Here is a 21,318-nt window from a genome sequence, read left to right as displayed (position 1 = left end):
AAAACGATCGTGTCAGAATGCGGTGATGTAAAACACAACGACGTGCTGAAAAAAATGAAGTTCAATGCTTCCAAGCATGCGTCGACTTGATTCTGAGCATGCGTGGATTTTTAACCGATGGACATGCCTACAAACGATCATTTTTTTTCTATCGGTTAGGTATCCATCGGTTAAATTTAAAACAAGATTGCTTTTTTTAACCTTTGGATAAATAACCGATGGCGCCCACACACGATCGGTTTGGACCGATGAAAACGGTCCATCAGACCGTTCTCAGCGGTTTCACCGATCGTGTGTATGCGGCCTAAGGCTACACTTCCCCATGGACCACCAATGTATAGGTGTACTCACATCAATGTAATAAGGTGAGTCTCCACTGACAGCTAATGAAAGAGTACACCTCTTCACTGACCACCAATGTAATGGGACACCTCTCTATTCGTCACCAATGTAATGGGGCAATTCTCTACTCGTCACCAATGTAATGGGGCAATTCTCTACTGGCCATCAATGCAAGGGGGTGATTTTCTACTAACCACCATTGCAAGGGCAATGCCACTTTACTGACCAATCTAAGAAGACATTTCCCTACTGACAAACAAGGTAAGGAACACTTCCCCCATGACTACCAATGTAAGTGAGCATTATACTGGCCACCATTGTAAGAGGAGACGTTCTCCACTGTCTGCCAATGTAATGGTATGATTCTCCACTCACCACTAATGTGAGGGTACACTTCTTCTCTGACCACCAAAACAAAGAGACACTTCTCTAAGTAACCACCAATGCAATGGGGTGACTCTCTACTGACCATCAATGTAAGGGGACGCTCCTCTACTGACAATCAATATAAGGGGCAATTTCCCATGACCACCAATGTAACGGAGCAACTCTTTATTGACCACCAATAAATTTGGGTATTTCTTTACCGATCCCTGAAGTAAGGGGCACTTCTTCAATGACTACCATTGTAGGGAAGCACCATTCACACACCTGCAAAATAAATTCTCTGGATAATTGATCTTCAGTTGCGTGAGAGGCCCTTAACTGTCATGCCCCGTACACACCATCACTTTATGTGATGAAAAAAAACGTAATTTTCTGTGAAGTAAAAAACGACGTTTTTGAAACTTCAATTTTCAAAGACGATTTTGCCTACACACCATAGTTTTTTTCACAATGCTCTAGCAAAGCGAGGTTACGTTCACCACTCTTTTCCATTGAAGTTCGCTTCAGAACTAGCTTCTGGGCATGCGTGGGTTTAAAAACGTCGTTTTTTACTACACACGGTCAATTTCTGGGAAACAAAAAACGACGTTTTGAAAAACGACACATAAAATTGAAGCATGCTTCAATTTTTTTTTGTCGTTTTTCACAAGACATAAAACAACGTTTTCCCCCACACACGGTCATTTAAATTGACGTTTTTAAAAATGTCTTTTTTTTTTCATCACATAAAGTGATGGTGTGTACGCGGCATCAGAATCAGCGTGTGTGCAACTAGGTTGGAGCCTAATGGCACAAAGCTTCTCCAGAAGATCCAGCCACTGTGATGAAATCTGTCCCAATTTATACTACAGTGCTTCAGTTCCAGTAGGGTGGCCTATTGTCCTTTTATCACTCTGGCTAATGTGCCTTTCATAGGTACATTTTAATAGAGATTTCAACTTGTATAGTCAGAGCTAGATCCTTCCTCTCAGCAAAGCTCGCACTCCCAATTTAGTGGAGGGTTCTATTTCTAATGCCTTGTACACACAATCGGAATTTCAGATGGAAAAAGTCAGACGGAATTTTTTTATCGGATATTCTGACCGTGTGTGTGCCCCATCGGAAATTCCGACAGACTTAGAAAGAGAACATGTTCTCTTTTTTTCCAATGAAAAAAATCGGAAATTCCATTCATCTGTATGGAACTCCGATGGAGAAAAAAAACATGCATGCTCAGAATCAAGTCGACGCATGCTCGGAAGCATTAAACTTCATTTTTCTCGGCTCGTCGTGGTGTTGTACGTCACCACTTTTTGGACGGTCGGAATTTGGTGTGACAGCTTGAATGGAATTCTGTCCGAAAAATCCGTCTGAGTTAACCCAATGGAAATTCAGATCGTGTGTACGGGGCATAAGCCTTCATTCAAACCTGATAAGAATGTATCCCTAGTAATTGTGAAGCCTTTTTTTGGGACATTTTATGGGCATTTTTACAAGTTTTGTGTAATGCCGCGTACACGCGACCGTTTTTCGGGTTGTAAAAAAATTCATTTTTAATGGTCTAGAAAAAACAACGTTTTTTTCAACCCTAAAACGGTCTTGCCTACACACGATCATGAAAAAAAAAATGCTCTAGCAAAGCGTGGTGACGTACAACACGTACAACGGCACTATAAAGGGGAAGTTCCATTCGGATGGCGCCACCCTTGGGGCTCCTTTTGCTAATTTAGTGTTAGTAAAAGACGATTCGCGCTTTTCAGTCTGTTACAGCGTGATGAATGTACTTACTCCATTATGAATGGTAGTTTTACCAGAACGAGCGCTCTCGTCTCATAACTTGCTTCTGAGCATGCGCAGTTTTTTTTAAGTCGTTAAAGCCCACACACGACCATTTTTTATGACGTTAAAAACGACAATGTTAAAAACCTCGTGAAATTTTTTTTTAATGCCCATTTTTTACATTGTGAAAAATGCTCTGGAGCCCACACACGATCGTTTTTAATGACATAACAAAAAAAAAAATTACAACCCTAAAAATGGTCGTGTGTACGCGGCATAAGTGTTTTTGCTCATGTATCAAGCTTCAGGTGTTTTTTTCTTGGGCTGGGCAAGGGGAGGAGAGCAATTCTAGATTGTAAGCTCGAACGAGCAGGGCCCTCTGATCCCTCCTGTATTGATTTTTATTGTGACTGTACTAGGGTGACCACATTTCCAAATGACCATTCAGGGACACCCTCCTTCCCAAAAATCATTGGAAACAAGAGGTGGGATTTATGATTTCTCCAATCACAAGCAGGGGGCGGGGATTGTGCTCCTCCAGGCATCCCCGGCCAGGACAAGTAATGTCAGTGAGTAAAGTGGTGATGTGGCGGCCTTTTTTGGGGCCATCAGATTGGCCCAGGGGGTGGCTGTGTCAGTTTTATTCCGGGACACTGAATTGTCCTGGCATAAAGGTACCTGCAAAATGCGGGACTGTCCCGGGCAATCCGGGACACGTGGTCACCCTAGACTGTACTGTGTTCCCTGATGTAAAGTTGGCGCTATATAAATCCTGTATAATAATAATAATAATAATTCTAGAGGAGGAGAGTAGTATCAGGTGTAAAACAGTGCACAAAAATGTGTGCAAACACATGTGCTGCACGTTTACAGATGCACCCATTGAAGTCTATGGGGCAAAAATGCTTGAATACACTCAAAAGGAAAGCTCATGTACTTTTTTGAGCCCTACGTTTAGAGCATAGGATGTAATTCGTAAGACGAGCGAGTATAAAAGGAAGGACCATTAGAAAGAATAGGATTCTGCATGCTGAGCATTAGTAAAATAGTTGAATATCATTCTGCCTCAATAGATCACATGAACGTCTATTGTCACGTAGGGGCAGAGATGTGCAGGTAGAGAAAACAGGGCCAGATGTCCTCTATAGGAAAACACTTTGTGACACATCCAGTTCAGCTCATCACCAATAACTTGTTCTGTTTTCCAGGAAGAACATTGGGTAGTTGGTTACTTTTTGGCAAGAGCCTTAAAACCCAACCAATACAATTTATGACAACCAGACACTGCAGAAGAGATTTCTGGCTCAGATCCATATGTAATTGAATTAAACAAAAACTCATTACCAAAATAGCTATGAAATCTGATTCTTGTGACCCTGTAGCACTGGGAAGCTTTACTATTTGTCACAGCCACTGAGATACAACATTGTGCTTTAACCTCATGTCAAGTCACGGAGGCATGCTTCAAGGTTAAGTAATCATCTCAGTAGTGCTACATCTGACCCCATGATGCTTGGTCACAAATGACACCTTTGCTGCAGTGAATTTGATTCACGGTCTCAATAAATCTCATCTGATATACTGGGCCAAGAATTGGATTTTATTCATGACAACAAGCACAGAGGAACATAGACATTACCTACATTGTAGATGGTTTGGTAGCCACGTCGCACGACCGCGCAAATGTCAGTTAAAGCGACGCAGTGCCGAATCGCAAAAAGGGGCCAGGTCCTTTACCTGCATAATGGTCCGGGTCTTAAGTGGTAAAGGAGTCACCCATAAGGCATCCTTTGTCAATTTAGTTAACCTATATTTGGGCAAACTAAGTTCATTGGTGTAGAGAATGAAGAGGAACCTTAATAAAACGAGACGCTAAGCAAAAACAATTACCTTGAAATAAGGTTTAGATTAAATTGATGTAAAGGAAACAAAAAAAAGCATTTTTGAAATATAATGCAGTTCTTTTTTTTTTTTTGCATACATTTTTGCATCTCAGTGTTGCTGGTCTCCTGCAGCCTTATTTAGCCACTTCCTGACTAAATGTACGCGCTCCAGCAGCTTTACAATATTGATTTGGACCAGCCTCCTGATAGGGACAATGTTGAAATATGCCTCGGCAATGTGTGTCGGCATAGCTGGGTGCATGGGACAATGTGACACTACAGGAGCACAATTTGGAGACAAGGACAGAGCGTTGTCACCTTATACCAAACATGACTTTAAAACAGAATCACAATGTATTCTAGATAATTAAAGCTTCATATTTTAAATGACTGAATGGGCAATAAAGATTTTGTTTAAAAGAGAAGTATGACCACTGGGTCACAGGAGTGCACCTGTGACTCAGAATCAACCGAGAGGGAGCTAAACCCCGCTGTCGGCTGACTTTACAGAGTTGCTCCTGGCTTTGGATGCATCCCGACAATAATGTCAGGATGCAAACAGATAAGCAGCAACAAGAAATGTGAGAAATATACACATAAACAAACATAGGATACAAAGTAAATTGCGCTAACATAATATACAGTTGTGTTCAAAATTATTCAACCCCCCAATGCTTAAAGAACCATATGCAACTAAAATGACATCAATTGGTTTTGTAATACAGTAGTAAATGTTTATTTTGTGAATTCTTCATTTACACAATTACTCAACCCCTTAAAGACTACCACTCTGAAGAACAGAGGTTCATTGAAGTGTTTTCAATCAGGTATTGAAAACACCTGTGGATGTCAGGGAGCAACAATAAAGCCTAATAAGCACCAATCAGGCAGCTTTAAAATGACTGTGATACTCAGCTCCTTCTAGACATTTACTGGTGTGGTTACAAACATGGTGAAGTCAAGGGAATGGTCCAGGAAGACAAGAGAAGAGGTGATTACTCTTCACAGGAAGGGCAATGGCTATAAGAAGATTGCAAAGATGTTAAACATACCAAGAGACACCATAGGAAGCATCATTCGCAAATTCAAGGCAAAGGGCACTGTTGAAACGCTACCTGGTCGTGGCAGAAAGAAGATGCTGACTTCGACTGATGTGCGCTACCTGAAGCGTAGAGTGGAGAAAAGTCCCCTTGTGACTGCTGAGGAACTGAGAAAAGATTTGTCAGATGTGGGTACTGAAGTTTCTGCTCAGACAATACAGCGCACACTGCGTAATGAAGGCCTCCGTGACAGAACTCCCAGGCGCACCCCCTTGCTGTCTCCAAAGAATAAGAAGAGTCGACTGCAGTATGCAAAAATCATGTGGACAAACCACAGAAGTTTTGGGATTGTGTTCTGTGGACTGATGAAACAAAATTAGAAGTGTTTGGGCCCATGGATCAACGCTATGTTTGGAGGAGGAAGAATAAGGCCTATGATGAAAAGAACACCTTGCCTACTGTGAAGCATGGCGGGGGGTCAATCATGCTTTGGGGCTGTTTTGCTTCTGCAGGTACAGGGAAGCTTCAGCGTGTGCAAGGTACCATGAATTCTCTTCAGTACCAGGAGATAGTGGATAACAATGTGATGCAGTCCGTTACAAACCTGAGGCTTGGGAGACGTTGGACCTTTCAACAGGACAATGATCCCAAGCATACCTCCAAGTCCACTAGAGCATGGTTGCAGATTAAAGGCTGGAACATTTTGGAGTGGCCATCGCAGTCACCAGACTTAAATTCCGATTGAGAACCTCTGGTGGGACTTAAAGAAAGCAGTTGCAGTGCGCAAGCCTAAGAATGTGACTGAACTCATGACGAATGAGCGAAGATACCCGTAGATCGCTGTCAAGCTATGCTTCAAGTTTAAAAGCTGTTATAACTGTAAAAGGATGTTGTACTAAGTACTAAGATTGAATGTCAATTGGGGGTTGAATAAAACTGATAATGATGTGAGCACAGAAAAGACATTTGTGGTTATTTCATTATAAATGTTATGTTATATTTGTCTGACCTACACGTGCCTCTTTGATTTAATTGTAAGCAGGATGACTGAATGATCAAAATCAATGTCAAACTGGCCAAAACAATCAATTTCAGTGGGGGGTGAATAATTTTGAATACAACTGTAAATGTGGATGGATGGTGAAGTCCCAAAAAATGTCAGCAAAATAAAGTAATAAGTCCAATTCCTTGAAACATATGCTGAATAAAGTGCTGGGTGCTGTGAACTTCAAATGGTATCCTTCATCAGGTGAACCGTGAATCACCAACATAAAGTAAGCCTTTCTTTATGTTGGTGATTCACCTGGTGAAGGATACCATTTTGGGATGGGTAGAATGTTGGTCTAGACCACAGAAAATTCCACCATTGGCACCAAGACAGGTGTTCCCATTGGAACATTTCCCCTCACCCTCTGTACAGTATTTGCTCACCCCACAGATCACCCCTACAGTATCTAATAATATATAAAGCTATGAACAAAGTTTATTTTTTTTGCTTACCAGCTGCTGCAGATAGTCCTGAATTGTGTTGGGATAGACAAGCACACTGACAGCAACCAGGGAGTTCAGAGCAAAGTCAAAAATCTGGTAGCAAAAAAATGGGATAATCCAAGCAGCATGTTGCTAAGGAGAGAGAAACAAAAGAAAGTTAAAAGGTACAAAAGTGTAAAAAAGGAACTATTGTCCATCTATGGCAGTTTTTATTTTCAAGTGCAAAATTGCAGATGACTAAGCAATATTAGAAATCAAATATACTTTAAGGACCGAGACTCTTTTTCAGATGTGTTGTTTACAAGTTAAAAACATTTTTTTACTAGAAAATTACTTCGAACCCCCAAACATTATACATTTTTTTCTAACACCCTAGAGAATAAAATGGTGGTCATTGCAATACTTTTTGTCACACTGTATCTTACAAGCGCATTTTGTTTGGGTAAAAATATACTTTTTTTCAATAAAAAATAAAACAATAGTAAAGTAACATTTATGTCATTTGTCGCTGTTGCACGGGCGTGCACAAAATCTAAAGCATGACATGTTTGGTATCTATTTACTCGGTATAACATCATCTTTTATGTTTTACAAAAACATTGGGTTATGTATTGTGTTTTTTTGCATTAAAATTCAAAATATTCAATAATTTTTCCCCAAAATTGTGTTTGAAAAACCGCTGTGACATAAAAAAAATGCAAATCCCACCACTATATTCTCTAAGGCCTCTGCTTTAAATTATATATATATATATATATATATATATATATATATATATATATATATATATATATAATATATATAATGTTTGGGGTTCTATGTAATTTTTAGCATAAAAAAAAAAATGAATGTTACATGGTTTTCAAGTGGTTACAGAAGATAGCTAGGAAGGAAGATATTATTTGTTGCAGCTAACAGGAAGTTATAAGGAGATTGCATTTCTGGCAAGAGCAACGGGTATTTTCTGTAGTTGCTGAGAACTTTTATAATTAAAAAAACAAAAAACAAATGCAGCCATTGCACCTCAGTACTGTACAGTGCAATATACAGTGGAAAGAAAAAGTTTACACATCCCTGCAAAAATGGTAGGTTTTTTAGATGTAAAAAAAATCAGTCAAAGATAAATCATTTCGTTATTTTTTCGATAAACACAAAACATTCAATCAAAATTGTTTCCAAAATATTTAACTCATTAAATGAAAATTTTCAAGCTGAGTTGTAATAATATGGATCAAACTAAAAACCTAAAATAAGCCATTAGCTTATAGCAGATTTTGCATTTCCTCAAACTAGTACGAAAAATTTGCAATGTTTACCTTGTAGGCACCGTATGTCGCCATTGCACAGATTAAAATCATTAGGAGTGATACTGAAGTAGCAATGCACATGTCTAAATAAAAAAAGGAAAAAAACATAAAGTTAGACATACGACAACAAGGACACAGTGCAGATTACAAAGTCTTCTGCCTTTACAATCCCTTTAAGGTGGGTGACTATGGGGCAGATATCACAGACATTAGGTATTGGTTAGTGGATTCAAATTGGAGTACCATACACGCTGCCATCCTGCGGTTCCTGGAATCACACCCGAGCCTGCTCATATCTGGAGGACAGTGGAACCTTGGATTATGAGCATAATCCATTCCAGGAGAATGTTCGTAATCCAAAGCACTCGCATATCAAAGCAAGTTTCCCCATAGAAGTCAATGGAAACAAAGATAATTAGTTCCGCATTGACTTCTATGGCATGCAATACCGCATGTGGCCAGAGGTAGGGGGGTGCTGGAGAGCCTCGAAAATACTCTGAGACAGCTCGGCTGATCTCGGAAACCCTTGGAAAAGTTCGGAAACTCTCGGGAACGGAGTGATTCTGAGTATTTCACCGAACCGTTCCAAGTGTCACCGGCGCCCCCTGCACCTCTGGCCAAATGCAGTACTGCACACCCTTGAATTCTGCTTGTGTTGCGAGACAACACTTGCAAACCAAGTCAGAATAAAAAAAAATTTGCTTGTTATTTAAAACGCTTGTTAACTGCATTACTCGTACACCAAGGTTCCATTGTATATCCTGTGCCTATATAGCTCAGTTTACAAATGTGAAAGGGAGGACTTTTGGACATTCAGTTGGTGGAAAAAGGGAGGATATGGTGGTCTGTCTCTGGTCATTATATGCTATGCAGGGGGTGACGTGTTGTGCTGTTGCACTCTAATGCTTAATGGGCTATGGTACTTTGTGACTCCATTCCAGGCAAATGCATACATATGTGCAGTGGTGTATTTTGGTTTTGTGCTGCCCTAGGCCTGACTAACCTCAGGCAACCCTTAATTTAAATATGACCCACCCCTTCCTGTCAGGGTCACACCCCTTCCTGTTTAAGACCTGCCCTGAAATTTTCCAGTGGGGACACTAGTTCTGAGGGCCTTAGGGGGGAAGGGATTCCCTTAATCTGCAGAGATTTCCTCTCACTTCCTGTTTGGCTATGGGGCAGGAAATGAAAGGAAATTAATGGATGACGAAAAAAATAATTAACAGGGGCTATAACCAACCCTTACTCTATCCAAATGAAAAAAAAGTGCTGCCTATATATCTATCTACTTTAAGCACACATTTCTTCTTAATTTTTGGAGGACTAAGAGGATATAACCATGCCAGTGGTGCAGCAGAAAAGCTATAGCACAGTGATGAAGGTATGTGGTTCAGGCAGTGAGCAAAGGAAGGATTGGGGGCAGGAACAAATAAATCCATCTGTTTATTTTTCTCATAAGCAATCAACAGAAATAAAATTAAGATTCCAATATAACACAAGCAAAGGATTGCAGGAGAGTCCTACTACCTACCTGCCAGGTATAGGTGATAGTGTCAGTTTCCCTTGTGTCTGCGCCATCCCTATCATACTGGCAGCAGTGTAGCCGCTTTATGGGGGCGCCATACTGATTTGTCTTGCGGGCCAGTCTACCTCATAAGACTGGCGCTGCACTAAAAGTGTAGCGCAAGCTGGTGGGGACTCTTTTCATGCTGCCCCCCTGCAAAGTGCTGCCCTAGGCCTGGGCCTTGTTGGTCTAGGCCAAGATACAGCGTTGCATATATACCATGTGGAAATAAACTCACCACCCTCTGTGACAAGTGGGATATGATTTGCATCCTCTCCCCTCTAAAGAGTCCTTACTAGAAATAATACCACTGGGGGTGTATTTTTGGAATATAGGCATGGCGTACATGTACATCTACTATCATATAGCAACTAAGATACCATTATAAACTATATTAAAGGCCATTTATGGTGTTTATACACTTTTCCCCAGAAACCCTTCTGATCCCCTGTGATATATGGACATATCCCCAAGAAAACTGATAGCACCCTTGAGGTAGACTATCAATTGAAATTCCTCCTCTACTTTTTAACCACCTACATGATCAAAAGCTTGGATCCTCTAAGCCAGGGCTATGCAATTAGCGGAACTCCTATCATATGCCTCTGCCTCTGGGTGTCATGCTTGTGGCTGCCAGAGTCTTGCTATGCCTCATGGGACTTGTAGTTCTGTAAAAGCTGGAGGTCCGCCAATTGTATATCCCTGCTCTAAGTTATTGGGTGAGACGAGGGGAGCTTCGGGCCCATCCTCTACTGCAGGGATAAGCAATTAGCGGACCTCCAGCTGTTGCAAAACTACAATTCCCATCATGCCTCTGCCTCTGGGTGTCATGCTTGTGGCTGCCAGAGTCTTGCTATGCCTCATGGGACTTGTAGTTCTGTAAAAGCTGGAGGTCCGCCAATTGTATATCCCTGCTCTAAGTTATTGGGTGAGACGAGGGGAGCTTCGGGCCCATCCTCTACTGCAGGGATAAGCAATTAGCGGACCTCCAGCTGTTGCAAAACTACAATTCCCATCATGCCTCTGCCTCTGGGTGTCATGCTTGTGGCTGCCAGAGTCTTGCTATGCCTCATGGGACTTGTAGTTCTGTAAAAGCTGGAGGTCCACTAATTGTATATCCCTGCTCTTAGTTATTGGGTGAGACGAGGGGAGCTTCGGGTCCATCCTCTTCTGGGTTTCCTCAGAGATATTAGAGTATGTCTGAACAATCATACAACCATCTTCTTCCTTTTGCCCGTTGGCAGTCAAAGTGCAGACCCTATTGGAACGGTATGTCTTTTCAAACTCATCTCCCACAATGCTCCCATTCTCTTATTTTTTGGTTTATGATTTTATTTCTATGTTATATTTTATTACAGAGTATGATAAATTGTTAATCTCCTTATGGAATGCCCCTGAAAAAAGGACTCCTCACAGATCCTGAAACTCATCGGGCACAGTATCAGGAGAATATCTTCATCTGATTCAACTCTGCTATTTGTTTTTATAATTCTACCATATGGTGTATGCACCATTTTTTAATACTGCAAATTTATAGCTAGATTCAGGTAGCCCCGTGCAACTTTAAGGCGGCGTAGCGTATTTACGCTACGCCGCCTTAAGTCAGAGAGGCAAGTACTGTATTCTCAAAGTACTTGCCTCCTAACTTACGGCGGCGTAGCGTAAATGCGGCGGGCGCAATCGCGCCTAATTCAAAATAGGCTGAGGGGGTGTGTTTTATGATAATTTGCTTTGACCTGACGTGATTAACGTTTTTTTGGAGCGGCGCATGCGCCGCCAGCCTACATTTCCCAGTGTGCATTGCGGCTAAGTACGCCGCACGGTCCTATTGATTTCGACGTGGACGTAAACGACGTAAATCCCTATTCACGGACGACTTACGCAAACGACGTAAAATTTTCGAAGCGGGAAAGGCGGCTATACTTTAACATTGGCTACGCCACCTAGGGGGCATGTTTATCTTTAGGCGGCCTATCTCTTACGGAAATGGCGTATCTGTACTGCGTCGGCCGGGCGTACGTTCGTGAATAGGCGTATCTAGTGATTTACATATTCTCTGCCGACCGCAATGGAAGCGCCACCTAGCGGCCAGCCTAAATATTGCACCCTAAGATAGGACGGCGCAAGCCGTCGTATCTTAGATAGGTTTAAGTGTATCTCTGTTTGAGAATACACTTAAACTTAGGTCGGCGCAGATTCAGAGTTAGGTCGGCGTATCTACTGATACGCCGACCTAACTCTATGTGAATCTAGCTAAAAATGCCTACATTATTATATTATTTGTTTAATAGTTGCCTTAAATGTCCCTTGTGCACATTGTGGGGTATCCCTTCCCTTAGGTCTTAATTAAAGCCTGCCATACACTGTTTACATTTCTTCTGAATCATGCTGAATTGGCTGAAATCTGAGGCATGGTTGGCGCTGTGAGCTTGACAAACCTCAATTGAAAAATTGGAAATGTTCCTTGGAAAACTGTGTGGGCCAAACAGTGACTGTATTCAATACAACACTGCTGGCTATACAGTAAGTGGCAGGGGAGATTTTGTTCATCCATGCAGTTTAGAGTAGATGGAGGACTCAATTAGATTCCTCTTGTTCAGCCCTCAGGCTTTACAAGAGAAATCTATGCGTGTTTAGCTAGCGCAAGACTGACACCAATAAAAAGATTAGCGGAAGAAGGGGACACAATAAACTACAAACCTTTTGCAGAGTAACAAATCAATATTAAATTGTCAATTTTATTGTCTTTCTCTTAACTGAGTTGAGTAACTAACCAGTGTCATGAGATGTTTTATATGTACGATTCGGGCACTTAGTTGCAACAAAACAAGGAGAAAAGTAAATGGCAATGTTTCGTATGGCGATCAAACATCTGTAGCTGCCATTCTTCACGCTCTGGTTACAAAACAAAAATTGACAGATTTGGTTGATGTGGAAAATTTCAAAGGGGGGCGACTTATCATATTTACACAAAACTGCCAGCGGGTGTGTATGATCTTATGCGTCGAATATTTCAGACAATATGTTGTATCCAAATGTTGGGGATGTTGTAACACATTTTGTATTATTTTCCTTTTAACTTTGTACGGACAGTCATACAGTTGTATTTATTTGAGGCTTGATTGACACTTTCTCTTGTAAAAATTCCTATCATTTTGTGTGTTGTGGCATTTAGCTTACCAAATTTAGCATGAATGTTTTTAAAGCTTTTGCCAACATTTGCTATGCATGGTCTTGTAAAAATGTAAAACAAATTTGTTGGTCAAATGGTGTACAATAAAATACACTATGGCCCAGATTCAGAAACGTTTTACGCCGGCGTATCTATTGATAAGCCACGTAAGTTAAAAGATGCGCCGTCGTATCTATGCGCGGTATTCCTAAAACAAGTTACGCCTGAATTTTGGCTTAATACGACCGACGTAAGTCTCCTACGCCGTCGTATCTTAGGTGCATATTTACGCTGGCCGCTAGGGGCGCTTCCGTTGATTTACGCGTCGAATATGCAAATGAGCAAGATACGCTGATTCAGAAACGTACTTGCGCCGGTCGGATTTAGCTACGCCGTTTACATAAGGCGTATGTCCGGCGTAAGTTTACCCCTCATAAAGCATAAGGCATGCAAGAAAGCAAAAAAAGCCTCCACTCAGATTGACCAAAAAAGGGTTTATTAAAAACAGGAACCAAACAACAAAAAAATAAATAAAAAGTAGATAAAATAGTAAGCATCCAGCAATGGTTACACAGGGTGATCACAAGTAAAAGGGCGCAGTATCGTCAGCAAGCGTAGAACCCTATGCATTTCGTCCGATAGGACTTCTACAGGGGTAAACCTTCTACCCCTGTAGAAGTCCTATAGGACAAAATGCATAGGGTTCTACGATTGCTGCCGATACTGCGCCCTTTTACTTTTGACCTGTAGAAGTCCTATAGGATGAAATGCATAGGGTTCTACGCTTGCTGCCGATACTGCGCCCTTTTTTCTTGTGATCACCATGTGTAACCATTGCAGGATGCTTACTATTTTATCTCCTTTTTTTTTTTTTTTTTTTTTGTTTGGTTCCTGTTTTTAATAAACCCTTTTTTGGTCAATCTGATCTACGCCATGTGGAGGCTTTTTTTTCTTTCTTGCATGCCTTTTATACGCCCTGAAGCTGTGGAGGAGTAACTTTTGTCACCTCAGTACACACTAATGAGCTGCTGGAAGTCAACAACTGTGGAGGATTCCATCCAGATCGGCGATTGGAGGAGCTACTAAGCACCAAGGGAGACGCTGACGGGAGAGCTGGTCGCATCAACATTCTTACCTCTGCTCGATTGACTCAGACCAAAAGGTACTTGGGTCCACGCCACATGGTAAGAGTGTCCAATTTATCTATCTAGGATTGTCTTCACACCTATGTCTCCCCTTATTCCAATCAATTTGAAGATCTGCTAATATCCACCACATGGTTGAATAGACTATCCATTTGATATTGTGTGCAGTCTTTCAGTGGACTTCTGTGATCAGCTGAGGTTCACTTTGGACTAACACTAGTCATTCCCATCTGGGTGCTCACGCATTCAGCAATTCCTGTCACTTTTAAAGTAGTCATCTGTTGCTCCATACAGTCTTTCAATAGACTCCTATGTTCATCTGAGGTCTACTTTGGACTATTATTGGTTATTTTCATCTGGTTGTTCACGCACTCAGTATTTTTTGCTAATTTCAAGTAGTCATCGTGTGATACCATGTTTTACTTGCCTATATTTTGATCTCCTTTTACAAAACCTGTTTATTAGATTTTGTCCTCTCCATTAGCGCTGCACATATCCCACTTCCAATATTATCAGCTACCACTGCTGTGGTTTTTGACTGTGTTTTAAAGGCTCAACTTCACATCTATGCGATGCATCAGAGTATGTGCCTTGCTGCAGAACAGCCTATTAATTTGAGAATGAACTGCCTGCCACCCCTCAATAGCAAAAAAGTGCATGGGCCTTTTTTTTTTTTTTTTTTTTAATGCCGCTGCACCAAAATGCATGGTGCTTTTGTTAGCATGCATTTTTATTTTTGTGTTTTTTTTTTTTTTATTGTATATAAATATATATAAATTGTGTGTATATATAAATTGTAAAGTTCTGCGCAAACTATTGGCAGTAATTTTACTTCAGATTCAAGTCCATGTCTCCTCGAAACACACAGACTCCGATCACTGAAGGACCCGGATATAGATTTGGGGCCACTATAACCAAATCAGCATTGACTGCTTCAACCCCCATCCTAGACACAGAGCAGATGTTAAAATAATTAGATCAAAGCAACGTGATGCTGGGGTCTCCTGCTATAATCTGTTTACGAAGGTGTCTTTCTCCTATGGTATCATTTCCCCATTGTGTGCCTCCTAGGTGTGAATTCCCATTGTTAATTGAGTCACTTATTGTTTCTGTCTGTCTGCTCATCTCTTGGAGATTAATATTGTGTCCACCTTACCTTTGTAGAATGTTTATAGGTTTATGTTCGCTGTTCATCAGATGTACTGATATTGCTGTTTACCATAATGTGATAAAACTCTTACCTGATCTTGCATGGTATATGTTCTGTGTGAATTTACAATAAAATCAGTTCCAGTTTGCACCTAATCTAGTGTCGTCTAGTTCTTGGATGCTCAGCTATAATACCTGGTTTCTAGTTCCAGAGTGGAGGAAGCTGTATACTGACCAAGAGGGGTGCCAAGCAGTCCGTCACAGGTGAGATGGAGAATTTTTATATCAAAGTGAACCTATCTTTTAAAGCCTATTGCCTGACCACTTTTTTCATAAGATGTGGAAGGGCTAGAAGCTCTGTCAATGTTTTATTGCTGTTTGTCCCCATTTGAGAGTCATCTCCTAATTTTCTGTCTATTTGGTTGGTGTCAAACACATGGTAAAAACTCAAAACTTCCTGTCTAGTTAACGGGTATCTGAGCAGGAAATGATGGGAAGATCTCAAAATGGAAACAACGGCATAACGGCATAATTTAAAAAAAAGAGATTAATGCTTGTATCGTCAACTCCATCTAGTGACCAATATGTGGTAATGTTTTCTGAAACACGGTACCTCAATGAGAAAACTATACCACATTTTGCCCACTAGATGGAGCTGTTGACACCAGAAATATTCTCTTGGAAAAAATTTGCGGGAAAAAAAATGTGATATTTAGTTGTCTAAGTACAGAAAAGTGGCAAGCTGTCTTTGTTAAAATAATCTTTATATACTTACTGGCCTCATCCATATAATAAAATTCATTCCTCAAGTCATTGCTTGAAAGGTGATAGAGGTCTGGATCAGCGAGGGCACTCAGCAGTATAAGAAGGACCAATGAATTTATTATCTGTAAAAAAGAAAGAATAACGGGAATATCAAGCTGTGTCCTATGCAGATCTACTTCATCATATGCATTAGGTTTAACAGGCTATAATAGTGGTTCTAAAAGAAGGGCCAGTTAATGGTTTATACAGACTTTGGAGGGGGAGGGGGGGATAGTGCCCCATTATTGGTGTTAGTATGAGAAATGGTGCCTCATCATTGGTGTCAGTCAGTGGCGGCCCGTCCATAGGGGGCGTCCGGGTGCAGCCCCCCCCCTCCTCTAGTCATAAAAAAAAAACGGGCCCTTTAAGGCTTTTAAAATGTCATTCTGCAGCGCCGAGCAAATAACATACACTCCAATCATGCATTGCATGAGTGTATGTTATTGTGGCCAGCTGCCGTTGCTCTATTCAGATAACCAGACATAGGGGCGCCGGCTATCTGAATAACGGCAGCTAGTTGGCTGTGCGGAAGTGCCAGCGGCTCTGATAGGCTTTCCAAGTACAGCCCTTCGGCTCCCGGATGTCTTATACAGGGAACGTAGGGGGGCTACGTCCCTTGGATAAGACTGACGGCCGTCTCAGCCAATTCAAGTTCACTGATTCTGGTTATCAGTAACCTGATTGGCTGAAGCGTCATCAAGGGCGGCAGAAGACATCGAGGGACCGTGGAAGGAGGATGGCGAACCCCAGAAAGGTAAGTGCCGGGCAGGGGGGGGGGGCAATCTGATCTGACTGGCAGCGTTTTATAGGGCACAGTGGCGACAATTGATGTGGGCACAGTGGCTACAATTGATGTGGGCACAGTGGGGACAATTGATGTGGGCACAGTGGGGACAATTGATGTGGGCACAGTGGGGACAATTGATGTGGGCACAGTGGGGACAATTGATGTGGGCACAGTGGCTACAATTGATGTGGGTACAGTGGGGGAAATTGATGTGGGCACAGTGGCTACAATTGATGTGGGTACAGTGGCGACAATTGATGTGGGTACAGTGGCGACAATTGATGTGGGCACAGTGGGGACAATTGATGTGGGCACAGTGGGGACAATTGATGTGGGCACAGTGGGGACAATTGATGTGGGCACAGTGGGGACAATTGATGTGGGCACAGTGGGGACAATTGATGTGGGCACAGTGGGGGAAATTGATGTGGGCACAGTGGCTACAATTGATGTGGGTACAGTGGGGGAAATTGATGTGGGCACAGTGGCTACAATTGATGTGGGTACAGTGGCGACAATTGATGTGGGTACAGTGGCGACAATTGATGTGGGCACAGTGGCGACAATTGATGTGGGCACAGTGGCGACAATTGATGTGGGCACAGTGGCGACAATTGATGTGGGCACAGTGGCGACAATTGATGTGGGCACAGTGGCGACAATTGATAGCATGGCACAGTGGCTGCGTTTGATAGCACAGTGGCTGCGTTTGGCATGGCACAGTGGTGACAATTGATGGGCACAGTGGTGACAATTGATGGGCACAGTGGCTGCGTTTGATGGCACAGTGGCTGCGTTTGGCATGGCACAGTGGCGACAATTGATGGCACAGTGGAGACAATTGATGGCACAGTGGCGACAATTGATGGCATGGCACAGTGGCTGCCTTTGATGGGCACAGTGAGGCTGCAATTGTCTTTTTTTTTTTATTATTTGTTTGCGCCCCCCCAAAAATTTTGAACACCAGCCGCCACTGATGTCAATGGAATAGAGTCCCATCATTGGCTTCAGTGGGAAGAATAGTGGCATATTATTGGTGTCAGTGGGAGCAATTGTGCCAAATCATTGGTGTCAGTGGACAAAACATAGCCTCATTTGTGTCAGTGGGAAGAGGAAAAATGCCCAGCATTGGTGTTGATAAGGAATGGCGCCCCATCATTGGTTTCAGCCATCATTGGTGTCTGTGGGAGGGACAGTGCCCCATCAATGATGTCAGTGGGAGAAATAGTGTCCCATCTTTGGTGTCAGTGGGAGGAATAGTGTCCCATCATTGATGTCAGTTGGCGGAACAATGCCCCATGGTTGGTGCCATTGGGAGGAATATTGCCCTAAGGGACAGCTAAGGGCAGGCAATAAGCCACACATGGCTTAAGGGCCACAGTTTGGGGACAACTGTTATAAAAAAAATGTCTGTGAAGGTGATGATCTTGACACTTGCAATTTATTACAAAATGTACAATTTTAATGACATCATAAGAACCTATAATCATGCTAAGCATCAACTATAATACACTACAGGTGAGTTGTAGTTGTAGATACACTTTACATCATCCTGAGAACTGGACCAAGAGCCCATCAATGCTATGTTTATGCATACAGAAGATTCCTTAGCTTAAAAGGTACATAATGAGCTTACATATACATGCACTAAACACGCACAATAATAGAGCACCAGCTTTGAATCCACAGGCACCTTGTAATGAACCTGTACTTTGTTCATGCACTCACCTTCTTTTTTCTTCCCAACAGTTCTATGCATTTGAAAAACAAAGTGATGTACCTGATGCTTTTGGGTACGAGGGAGCATGTTACTCCCTTCCCGCTACAATAAATCTCTGTTGCTTAGCTACTGTCCACACATGCACTCTGTTCTGTTGCATGGGGCAGGTAGAGGCTTCTGTGTTATGTGATCTGAAAGTCTTGACCTCCTTAACTTAACTACTCCTATATTCCACACAATAGCTATAATTGAATAGTTATTAATAGTTAAGTTATTATTAGTTAGTAAGGGGGGGGGGGGGTAAGGGTGCAAGTAGCTGGTCTTGCCTAGGTTGCAAAATAGTCTAGCACCGGCCCTGCATTCATCTTTACATATAGCTGACTGTAGGAACAAACCATTAGTGGGATGAGGGTCTTCACACTATCTACATGTGGATGGGGCTGAAGGTGACCATATTATATTCCTGCTCAGAATTGTCCAAGAGACTGAGGAAGACCACATCATATTTCTGCACAAGATTATCAAAGGGACTGAGGAAGACCATATTATATTCCTTCACAAGATTGTCAAAGGAGCTGAGGAAGACCCTATTATAATTCTGCACAGGATTGTCAAAGGGGCTGAGGAAGGCATCTTCCTCAGCCCCTTGGACAATCTTGTGCAGGAATATGATATGATCTTCCTCAGCCCTGTGCAGCCCTCAGCCCTGACCATATTATATTCCTGCTCAGAATTGTCCAAGAGGCTGAGGAAGATCATATATATCTGCACAGGATTGTCCGAGGGACTGAGGAAGACCCTATCATATTCATGCATAGGATTGTCAAAGGGGCAGAGGAAGACCCCATGATAATCCTGCACAGGATTGTCAAAGGGGCTGTGGAAGACCCTATCATATTCCTGCACAGGATTGTCAAAGGGGCTGAGGAAGACCCTTTCCTATTCCTGCATAGGATTGTCAAAAAGGCTGAGGAAGACCCCATGATAATCCTGCACAGGATTGTCAAAGGGGCTGAGGAAGACCCTATCATATTCCTGCACAGGATTGTCAAAGGGGCTGAGGAAGACCCTATCATGTTCCTGCACAGGATTGTCAAAAGTGCTGATGAAGACCCTTTCCTATTCCTGCATAGGATTGTCAAAAGGGCTGAGGAAGACCCTATCATATTCCTGCACAGGATTGTCCAAGGGGCTGAGAAAGGACCCCATCATATTCCTGCACAGAATTGTCAAAGGGGCTGAGGAAGACCCTATCATATTCCTGCACAGGGCTGAGGAAGATCATACCATATTCCTGCACAGGATTGTCCAAGGGGCTGAAGAAGACCCTATCATATTGTCAAAGAGTAGCATTTAAAAGAAGTAGACATAGGGCCAGATTCAGGTAGGAGATACGACGGCGTATCTCCAGATACGCCGTCGTATCTCTGAGTGTGAGGCGTCGTATCTTGGCGCCTGATTCAAAGAATTTTTCTAAGATACGACCAGCGTAAGTCTCCTACGCCGTCGTATCTTAACTGCATATTTACGCTGGCCGCTAGGGGCGTGTATGCGGATTTACGCCTAGAATATATAAATCAGCTAGATACGCCTATTCACGAACGTACGCCCGGCCGTCGCAGTACAGATACGCCGTTTACGTAACGCTTTTTCCGGAGTAAAGTTACCCCTGCTATATGAGGCGCATATATGAGGCGCAGCCAATGTTAAGTATGGACATCGGGACCGCGACAAATTTTCCGTCGATTACGTCGTTTGCGTAAGTCGTTCGCGAATAGGGCTGTGCGTCATTTACGTTCACGTCGAAAGCATTGTCTTTTTGCGGGTTAATTTGGAGCATGCGCACTGGAAAAAGCGTAATTTACGTGGGGTCACAGTAAATTAACATAAAACAAGTCCACATCTTCCACATTTGAATTAGGCGGGCTTACGCCGGCCTATTTACGCTACGCCGCCGTAACTTTGCTTTGTGAATACTGCACTTGCGTGTCAAAGTTGCGGAGGTGTAGCGTAAATAGGATATGTTACGCCAGCACACAAATACGTGCTCCCTACATGAATCTACCCCATGAAGTTTAAACAAATGTTCTGGAGTCTACCAAGTGTAAACCCACCACCATAAAATGGATGTTTTAATATGATGGCCTAACATTGTCCAAGAAAACTTTCCTCTACAAATATTTTCAAAATGCATAGAGCAGGGGTCTTCAAACTATGGCCCTCCAGTTGTTCAGGAACTACAATTCCCATCATGCCTGTGAATGTCAGAGTTTTACAATGCCTCATGGGATGTGTAGTTCCGCAACAGCCGGAGGGCCGTAGTTTGAGGATCCCTGGCATAGAGCATTATTGACATTTTACAACTCCGTCCCATCATGAGAATTCCTTCATATAGACAGCATATACCCCAAAGATGCCGTATATCTTCATTTCTGCCAACGCATCACATACAAAATACTAAGCTTGGGCAGACATCCAAAAAAATACATGTAACCAAACCTTGAAAGGTCACCTTTCCAATCCCTGTTATTAATCCTCTTTCAGATTATAAAACAAGATAAACATCTTCTTGGTTTGGACGTTTCTGAGAATTAAGCTATAAATACATTCAGGGTTGAATTTTAAAGAAGGAATTGTAAATTTAATAAGGACAGTAATCACCTAATTTATAGAATGCTGGAGCCACCTCAAGAAAGTGATTGTTCTTAGCAATAACAAAGTGCAGATACATTTCACATTCAAAGAAATAAAGTTCTTTATTGAGACTTA

General features: G+C 42.1%; 1 protein-coding gene across 1 annotated transcript in view; it reads right to left on the bottom strand.

Moving 5' to 3' along the window:
• The window catches only part of LAPTM4B (lysosomal protein transmembrane 4 beta), a 163,058-nt gene that overhangs the window by 49,871 nt on the left and 91,869 nt on the right, over window positions 1-21,318 (bottom strand). The window contains exons 2-4 of the mRNA XM_040354753.1: window positions 16,014-16,125; window positions 8,218-8,291; window positions 6,911-7,033 (exon numbers count right to left, since the gene is read on the bottom strand). Coding sequence (XP_040210687.1) covers window positions 6,911-7,033; window positions 8,218-8,291; window positions 16,014-16,125 — 309 coding nt within the window. The remainder of the gene's footprint in view (window positions 1-6,910; window positions 7,034-8,217; window positions 8,292-16,013; window positions 16,126-21,318) is intronic.

This window comes from Rana temporaria, chromosome 5, assembly GCF_905171775.1.
Source record: "Rana temporaria chromosome 5, aRanTem1.1, whole genome shotgun sequence".
NCBI lineage: Eukaryota > Metazoa > Chordata > Amphibia > Anura > Ranidae > Rana > Rana temporaria.
Note: the sequence above shows the minus strand (reverse complement) of the source record. Positions and strands in the feature narration are given on the sequence as shown.